General features: G+C 37.1%; 1 protein-coding gene across 2 annotated transcripts in view; it reads right to left on the reverse strand.

Moving 5' to 3' along the window:
• Positions 1-502: 502 nt before the first annotated feature.
• The window catches only part of Cpsf5 (cleavage and polyadenylation specificity factor subunit 5), an 18,858-nt gene continuing 10,082 nt past the window's right edge, over positions 503-9,278 (reverse strand). For both annotated transcript variants that reach the window (XM_070097148.1, XM_070097149.1), the window contains exon 5: positions 503-1,185. In XM_070097148.1, the coding sequence (XP_069953249.1) occupies positions 1,164-1,185 (22 nt within the window). In that variant the 3' untranslated portion in view covers positions 503-1,163. The remainder of the gene's footprint in view (positions 1,186-9,278) is intronic.

Genomic DNA, 9,278 nt, shown 5'->3' on the forward strand with positions numbered 1-9,278 from the left:
CTATGAAAGCTACAACCCTAATTGTTCACAGAAACATCACTGTTTTGTTTACTGTTTGTAATAACTAACACTTAAAAGGTAAAGATTTTTCTCCATATTTATTCAATTACACCTATGACAACTGCCCAATTGTCAAAGTAATAAAGATTTGAATTGCAAGTGTATCATCCAATGAGTTACACATACAGTAGTTTAGATAATCTAATTATTCCATTAATCTAGTTACTCCATTAATGTTTAATCCATGCAATAGGTGGTCAAGTCCAACTCCTTAGATTAGGAGCCCATCATCATAATATACTTACCTTATAGGGTAAAAACAAAAAATAAGTATGATTAATTTGATAACCTAAGCTATGCATAACTCGGATGATACACATTTCAGGGCGAATACTATTTGTTTTTACTTTGATAACTAGACAGTTTTAGCCAAGAGTTAATACTAAGGATTTAGCCCAAATTTCAATTTAAAAAACATGGGAAGAAAATGAAAATACTCAAGTATTATTATTAATTATTCTCATAATCACAATAATTGTGCCAAGCTTGCAGTGGTTTGTAAAGCACTACAATATACCGAGTTTACAAAAAAAGGGGAGGGATGGATGTTGGAAAATACATTGTGTGCACAGGTATTCTTTTTTAAAAATCTCTGAAACAAATATGGCTACATGTCAATCATACACTTCCTTTCAATAGTTTGAATTCTACAAATACCTATACATATGACTGCCAAAAGTTTGGGGAGGAAACCATGGCTCATTCCTGGCCAAAAATTTAGCAGAAATCACTTTGAATTACATGTGATTACATTCAAATTATAAAATACTGATGAACATAACTAAAATCTTAACTGCAGTCTATTAAGAATACCACACATAATACTACAAATGAAAAAAGGAGACATCTGAAAAGAAAGACATTAGCAGCCAATCATTCTAGCAATACTCTGTTTAGAACTATAGTATTATGTAATACAATCCCTCTACAATTATATAAAACAGAAATTAAAAGTGAATTTTTTTTTTTTTTTTTTTTAGTAAAATTTACATGACACTTGGGTGAATGTTCATATCTACAAATGACCATAAGAATTCAAGGATCTCATTTGCATTGCGCATAACATCTATTTTCACACATTCATTCTTAAGTACTCCAGAAACTTACATATATGTAAAATTGAACCTGAAAAAGAAAAGAAAAAACAATCAAATATATATTACATGAAATTTCACATTTTAGCTATTACTAATCCAATATAGTACTTTTTTTTTTTTCCTCGACAAGTCGGCCGTATCCCACCGAGGCAGGGCGACCCAAAAAAAGAAAGAAAATCCCCAAAAAGAAAATACTTTCATCATTCAACACTTTCACCACACTCACACATAATCACTGTTTTTGCAGAGGTGCTCAGAATACAACAGTTTAGAAGCATATACGTATAAAGATACACAACACATCCCTCCAAACTGCCAATATCCCAAACCCCTCCTTTAAAGTGCAGACATTGTACTTCCCATTTCCAGGACTCTCAAGTCTGACTATATGAAAATAACCGGTTTCCCTGAATCCCTTCACTAAATATTACCCTGCTCACACTCCAACAGATCGTAAAATACAAATGGTTCAGTGAATAAAATTATGAAGGAAAAACTATTCCCTAACATATCACCTACCTTACAAAGGCAGACTTAATTAATAGCGACTTAATTATTCACTTACTAGTACAGTAGGGCCCCACTTATACGGCGGGTTAGGTTCCAGGCTGTCGCCAGAAAGCAGACATCGCCGGAAGGCAGAACGCCATTTTTTCCATTTATAAATGCATATAAATGCCAGACAACAAGTTTACACTAAATTATATTAAGTTAGTAATAGAACTAGGCATTAAAAACACACAAAGTAAAATACATTCACAGTACATTCATTACTTATCTTAAAGTATTTGTAATCTTAATGTAGGGAGAGAGGTGAGTAGTACTTGTTTGTAGGAAGTCAGGTGTAAGTAGCCCTGGCTTCCCGTCTCGTATTTAATATATGATATTTAAAATCCCAGAGTTAAAATACACATATAGTACACTCACTATTTACCTTAAAATATGTGTAGTCTTAATATAGGAAGAGAGGCGAGTAGTATTCATTTGTAGGAAGTCAGTGCTGGTTTCTTTTTCTGTCTCATAAACACGCTAGATAACAGGGATATCTTGCTACTCCTACTTACACTTTGGTCACACTTCACAGACACGCACATGCATATATATATATATACATACATCTAGGTTTTTCTCCTTTTTCTAAATAGCTCTTGTTCTTTTTTATTTCTTCTATTGTCCATGGGGAAGTGGAAAAGAATCTTTCCTCCGTAAGCCATGCGTGTCGTATGAGGCGACTAAAATGCCGGGAGCAATGGGCTAGTAACCCCTTCTCCTGTATACATTTACTAAAAAAGAGAAGAAGAAAAACTTTATAAAACTGGGATGCTTAAATGTGCGTGGATGTAGTGCGGATGACAAGAAACAGATGATTGCTGATGTTATGAATGAAAAGAAGTTGGATGTCCTGGCTCTAAGCGAAACAAAGCTGAAGGGGGTAGGAGAGTTTCAGTGGGGGAAATAAATGGGATTAAATCTGGAGTATCTGAGAGAGTTAGAGCAAAGGAAGGGGTAGCAGTAATGTTAAATGATCAGTTATGGAAGGAGAAAAGAGAATATGAATGTGTAAATTCAAGAATTATGTGGATTAAAGTAAAGGTTGGATGCGAGAAGTGGGTCATAATAAGCGTGTATGCACCTGGAGAAGAGAGGAATGCAGAGGAGAGAGAGAGATTTTGGGAGATGTTAAGTGAATGTATAGGAGCCTTTGAACCAAGTGAGAGAGTAATTGTGGTAGGGGACCTGAATGCTAAAGTAGGAGAAACTTTTAGAGAGGGTGTGGTAGGTAAGTTTGGGGTGCCAGGTGTAAATGATAATGGGAGCCCTTTGATTGAACTTTGTATAGAAAGGGGTTTAGTTATAGGTAATACATATTTTAAGAAAAAGAGGATAAATAAGTATACACGATATGATGTAGGGCGAAATGACAGTAGTTTGTTGGATTATGTATTGGTAGATAAAAGACTGTTGAATAGACTTCAGGATGTACATGTTTATAGAGGGGCCACAGATATATCAGATCACTTTCTAGTTGTAGCTACACTGAGAGTAAAAGGTAGATGGGATACAAGGAGAATAGAAGCATCAGGGAAGAGAGAGGTGAAGGTTTATAAACTAAAAGAGGAGGCAGTTAGGGTAAGATATAAACAGCTATTGGAGGATAGATGGGCTAATGAGAGCATAGGCAATGGGGTCAAAGAGGTATGGGGTAGGTTTAAAAATGTAGTGTTAGAGTGTTCAGCAGAAGTTTGTGGTTACAGGAAAGTGGGTGCAGGAGGGAAGAGGAGCGATTGGTGGAATGATGATGTAAAGAGAGTAGTAAGGGAGAAAAAGTTAGCATATGAGAAGTTTTTACAAAGTAGAAGTGATGCAAGGAGGGAAGAGTATATGGAGAAAAAGAGAGAGGTTAAGAGAGTGGTGAAGCAATGTAAAAAGAGAGCAAATGAGAGAGTGGGTGAGATGTTATCAACAAATTTTGTTGAAAATAAGAAAAAATTTTGGAGTGAGATTAACAAGTTAAGAAAGCCTAGAGAACAAATGGATTTGTCAGTTAAAAATAGGAGAGGAGAGTTATTAAATGGAGAGTTAGAGGTATTGGGAAGATGGAGGGAATATTTTGAGGAATTGTTAAATGTTGATGAAGATAGGGAAGCTGTGATTTCGTGTATAGGGCAAGGAGGAATAACATCTTGTAGGAGTGAGGAAGAGCCAGTTGTGAGTGTGGGGGAAGTTCGTGAGGCAGTAGGTAAAATGAAAGGGGGTAAGGCAGCCGGGATTGATGGGATAAAGATAGAAATGTTAAAAGCAGGTGGGGATATAGTTTTGGAGTGGTTGGTGCAATTATTTAATAAATGTATGGAAGAGGGTAAGGTACCTAGGGATTGGCAGAGAGCATGCATAGTTCCTTTGTATAAAGGCAAAGGGGATAAAAGAGAGTGCAAAAATTATAGGGGGATAAGTCTGTTGAGTGTACCTGGTAAAGTGTATGGTAGAGTTATAATTGAAAGAATTAAGAGTAAGACGGAGAATAGGATAGCAGATGAACAAGGAGGCTTTAGGAAAGGTAGGGGGTGTGTGGACCAGGTGTTTACAGTGAAACATATAAGTGAACAGTATTTAGATAAGGCTAAAGAGGTCTTTGTGGCATTTATGGATTTGGAAAAGGCGTATGACAGGGTGGATAGGGGGGCAATGTGGCAGATGTTGCAAGTGTATGGTGTAGGAGGTAGGTTACTGAAAGCAGTGAAGAGTTTTTACGAGGATAGTGAGGCTCAAGTTAGAGTATGTAGGAAAGAGGGAAATTTTTTCCCAGTAAAAGTAGGCCTTAGACAAGGATGTGTGATGTCACCGTGGTTGTTTAATATATTTATAGATGGGGTTGTAAGAGAAGTAAATGCGAGGGTCTTGGCAAGAGGCGTGGAGTTAAAAGATAAAAATCACACACAAAGTGGGAGTTGTCACAGCTGCTCTTTGCTGATGACACTGTGCTCTTGGGAGATTCTGAAAAGAAGCTGCAGAGATTGGTGGATGAATTTGGTAGGGTGTGCAAAAGAAGAAAATTAAAGGTGAATACAGGAAAGAGTAAGGTTATGAGGATAACAAAAAGATTAGGTGATGAAAGATTGAATATCAGATTGGAGGGAGAGAGTATGGAGGAGGTGAATGTATTCAGATATTTGGGAGTGGACGTGTCAGCGGATGGGTCTATGAAAGATGAGGTGAATCATAGAATTGATGAGGGAAAAAGAGTGAGTGGTGCACTTAGGAGTTTGTGGAGACTAAGAACTTTGTCCTTGGAGGCAAAGAGGGGAATGTATGAGAGTATAGTTTTACCAACGCTCTTATATGGGTGTGAAGCGTGGGTGATGAATGTTGCAGCGAGGAGAAGGCTGGAGGCATTGGAGATGTCATGTCTGAGGGCAATGTGTGGTGTGAATATAATGCAGAGAATTCGTAGTTTGGAAGTTAGGAGGAGGTGCGGGATTACCAAAACTGTTGTCCAGAGGGCTGAGGAAGGGTTGTTGAGGTGGTTCGGACATGTAGAGAGAATGGAGCGAAACAGAATGACTTCAAGAGTGTATCAGTCTGTAGTGGAAGGAAGGCGGGGTAGGGGTCGGCCTAGGAAGGGTTGGAGGGAGGGGGTAAAGGAGGTTTTGTGTGCGAGGGGCTGGGACTTCCAGCAGGCATGCGTGAGCGTGTTTGATAGGAGTGAATGGAGACAAATGGTTTTTAATACTTGACGTGCTGTTGGAGTGTGAGCAAAGTAACATTTATGAAGGGATTCAGGGAAACCGGCAGGCCGGACTTGAGTCCTGGAGATGGGAAGTACAGTGCCTGCACTCTGAAGGAGGGGTGTTAATGTTGCAGTTTAAAAACTGTAGTGTAAAGCACCCTTCTGGCAAGACAGTGATGGAGTGAATGATGGTGAAAGTTTTTCTTTTTCGGGCCACCCTGCCTTGGTGGGAATCGGCCAGTGTGATAATAAAAAAATAATAAACAGTGTAGGTAGCCGGTAGGTGTAGCCTGCCTGGGCTACACCTACCGGCTACCTACACTGTGGCCCAGAGCCATATTATTAACATCGACATATCTTGTTCACTGAATTTAATCGTTTCTAACAACTACCTTTAGATGTCATCATAAACGAAGGGAGAAGTAATGAATAATTCATGCCGAAAATTGTAAACAAAAGCGGAGTGGGGGAGTGGCTGGGCCAAACGCAGATTCATACACGTTTTCTCTGATGGCTGAGCAGAGAAGACGTAATGTTGTCCCTCCACCCAACTACCACACAGGTCCACAAGTATTATTATCAGAGCACATATAAAATATGCAATAAATGCCAGACAACAAGTTTACAAAAACTTATATTAAGTTAGCAATAGAAATAGGCATTAAAAACACAATAAAAGGTAAGATACACAGAATACACTTATTACTTGCCTTAAAATATTAATATTAATGTGTGAGAGGTGAGTGGCAGGGTGTTTATTGAATAAAATCAGTGGCACACCATCATCCTCTAACCTGGCACTTAAAGCAAGAGGCTTACAACTCCTCTTTTAATCACAGCTAAGTTTAGACGCCATCGTCAATGAGAGCCAACTAGTTAACGAAAGAGTAAATGAGAGAGAGAATGAGATACAGAGTTCACACAATGTAAGAATACAAACTGAACAGGTAGTGGGCGATCACCTGGTCAGGCGAAATAAATGCGTATTAATGTGTGTGTATTTTTAATTCATTCACGTACATTTGTAAGAGTTTGTAAAACATTTACCTCAATTTTTTTTATTATAATAATAATTACCTCAAAATACAAATACTCTTACATTGTGTACAAGTTGTACAAGTTAGTACAGAATAAACAAACAGCAACACACCATTTTTAGAGTGAATGAAGATTGTATTATTATTATCATCATCATCATAATAAAAAGTACTAAACCCACAAGGGTCGTGAATTGCTATATATAGAGTAAAGGCATACGAAAAGAATATTTTTCTACAGTTATCCCCCAGCTTGACTAGAGAAAACAATTCTTCCAAAACTACCTACACAGCTGCTTTGTAAATAAATCTCATTTACATAAATTTTTATTCTGTGAGTGTATGCATCATGTTTATATGCTATCTAACGAGTTTCATATATAATTTTGAGGAAAATATCATATATGGATTAATGAAAATGCCTATATTAATGTAAAATAAGACATTTAATGTGCCCAAGAGTGATTATTATTATGTAGTATTGGCATCACGAGTAGAAAGACTTAGCGATTTTAATGTGTACCTGCACACCAGCAAAGTGTGTAAGTATATTTAGGTACAGGTACACATAAGTATAATTATCAGAGTACATATAAAATATGCAGTAACTTTAAAACACTTGAAACTTTGGAAAGTTTCCTGACATAACAAATGTGGTCACGGAGAATGTAAACAAACCGGGTGGGGCGTGCCGTATTGCAAATTTTGGTCATAATCTGACATCGCGGTATCAGCAGAACGCCGTAAAGCGGGGCCCTACTGTATGAGCTGTTAGCATGTATACATTTTATACTATAATTTTAAAATTTCAAAACAAGTCACAAGTTACAAAACATTTTTTTAAAATTGGATTCATTACATTAAGTATCGCTACAAAAACTGACTGACCAAATTTCTATTTTTGACCCCAAATCCTTAGTTTACAGTGTAGTGTGTAACAATTTTTAACTAGTGGTACAAGGAAAACTTGCAAAATATGTGTATCAGTATTGGTATCTTTAAAAAAAATTTATATATTTTCTGGCCAGGATATTAGAACTGCAGTTATTTTTACAGAAAGGGTCACAATGATGTCGATGTCCACTCAATGATTAAAGAAGAAGAAGAAAAAAAAAAAAGCCACTGTATGGGTGGGGTTAGCACTTATGGCAAATGAGTTGTAAACCTCCAAGCCAGTGCATCAGCCACTGGGCCTGCTGGCTACAATAAGATTCTTCCAACTAGGTTTATTTATATACCATAGGGAGGTTAGCATGGGGGCACTGTGACCACAAATGCAAGTTTTAAGAGATTAATCTCCTGCCAGTGTGGCCATGACAGCCATACTGGCAGGAGATTCATCTGCTAACCTTCCTATGGTGTATAAATATACCTAGTTAGATTAATCTTATTGTAGCCAGCTGCCCTAGTGGCTTACACACTTCTAATTGTACAGATAAAAAAAAATTATGCTCTTAGATTTCCAGGTTTTCAAAGATCTTCGGCAACCTACATAAACTTCATAAATTTATAATCATCTCTATCTTATTTTCCCACTTCTATGTAAAAGGAGACAATTATTAAAAAATTTAGTAAAAAAAAAAAAAACCCAGACTTTTCAGTTATCTGAACTAGTGAGATATCCTTCAGCACTTGGATCAAATTACTACATAACAGATTTGTGTATATTTTATGGTAGTAAATGATAAAACAGATTATCCACATACATTTTATACATTCGCGACATACTCAAAATTTTCTGAAATTTTTTGGTTGCAAATATCCAAAAATTTTTAAAATATATTTATTAAAAAATTAACGTATAAGTGAACCCTCACAGTTCAAACCTGTGCTGTTCGAGGGTCAACTGTATTTTAACTAGATTAGGTAACTTACAATTCACACAAGAAAAATAAGAAAACCAAGAGGGCACCATCTTACTGGATAGAGGAGATGGGAGAAAGAAGAAAAAGAGAAGAAATAAAAGTATGCGAGATTAATCAAATGAAAAGAAAGTACAGTGGACCCTCGGTTATCGGCCGTAATCAGTTCCAGGTCGGTCGATAACTGAAATGGCCGAAAACCAAATTAATATTTCCCATAAGAATTAATGGAAATACTACAATTAATCTGTTCCAGACAAAAATATTCACAAAAAAATAATTCTTTTAACAATTATGTAAGTATTACATACCTTTATTGAAGGCTAATGCTGGCTTCTGGAAGATAGGGAAGAGGAAAGAGTGAGGAGTTAGTGTTCGGAAGGGGAATCCCCCTCTATAAAGACTTTAGGTAGCAAAGCCTTCTCTGGGGTTACTTCACTTCTTTGTCTTTTAATGCCACTAGGACCAGCTTGAGAGTCACTGGGCCCCTGTTGCACAACAAATCTGTCCATAGAGGTCTGTTTCTGGTGTCTCTTAAGATTTCCCTGAAGTGGGACAGGGTTTTGTCACTGAACATGTTGCAGATATGGCTTGTTTCAGCTCTTTAATCTGTCATTTACTGCTACAGTACATTCATTACTTACCTTAAAATATTTGTAGTCTTAATGCAGGGCAAGAGGCGAGTAGTATTTATTTGTAGGAAGTAAGTGTAGGTAGCGGTAGATGTAGGTACAGTACACGTATGTAGCCCCCCACTCCCTGGGCTACACACACCTATATTATTACACTACACAGCCATAGTATTACCATGTTCACCGAGTTTAATCGTTTCTAACAACTACCTTTAGATGCCATCATAAACAAAAGGAGAAGTAATGAATAATTCATGCCGAGAACTGTAAACAAACGCATAAGAAGGGCGGTTACTGCACCAGTCGCCAGATTCACAGTTTTGTCTAATGCTGCCTCAGAGAAAACGTAATGTTTACTCTCC

The sequence above is a fragment of the Cherax quadricarinatus genome, chromosome 56, assembly GCF_038502225.1.
Source record: "Cherax quadricarinatus isolate ZL_2023a chromosome 56, ASM3850222v1, whole genome shotgun sequence".
NCBI lineage: Eukaryota > Metazoa > Arthropoda > Malacostraca > Decapoda > Parastacidae > Cherax > Cherax quadricarinatus.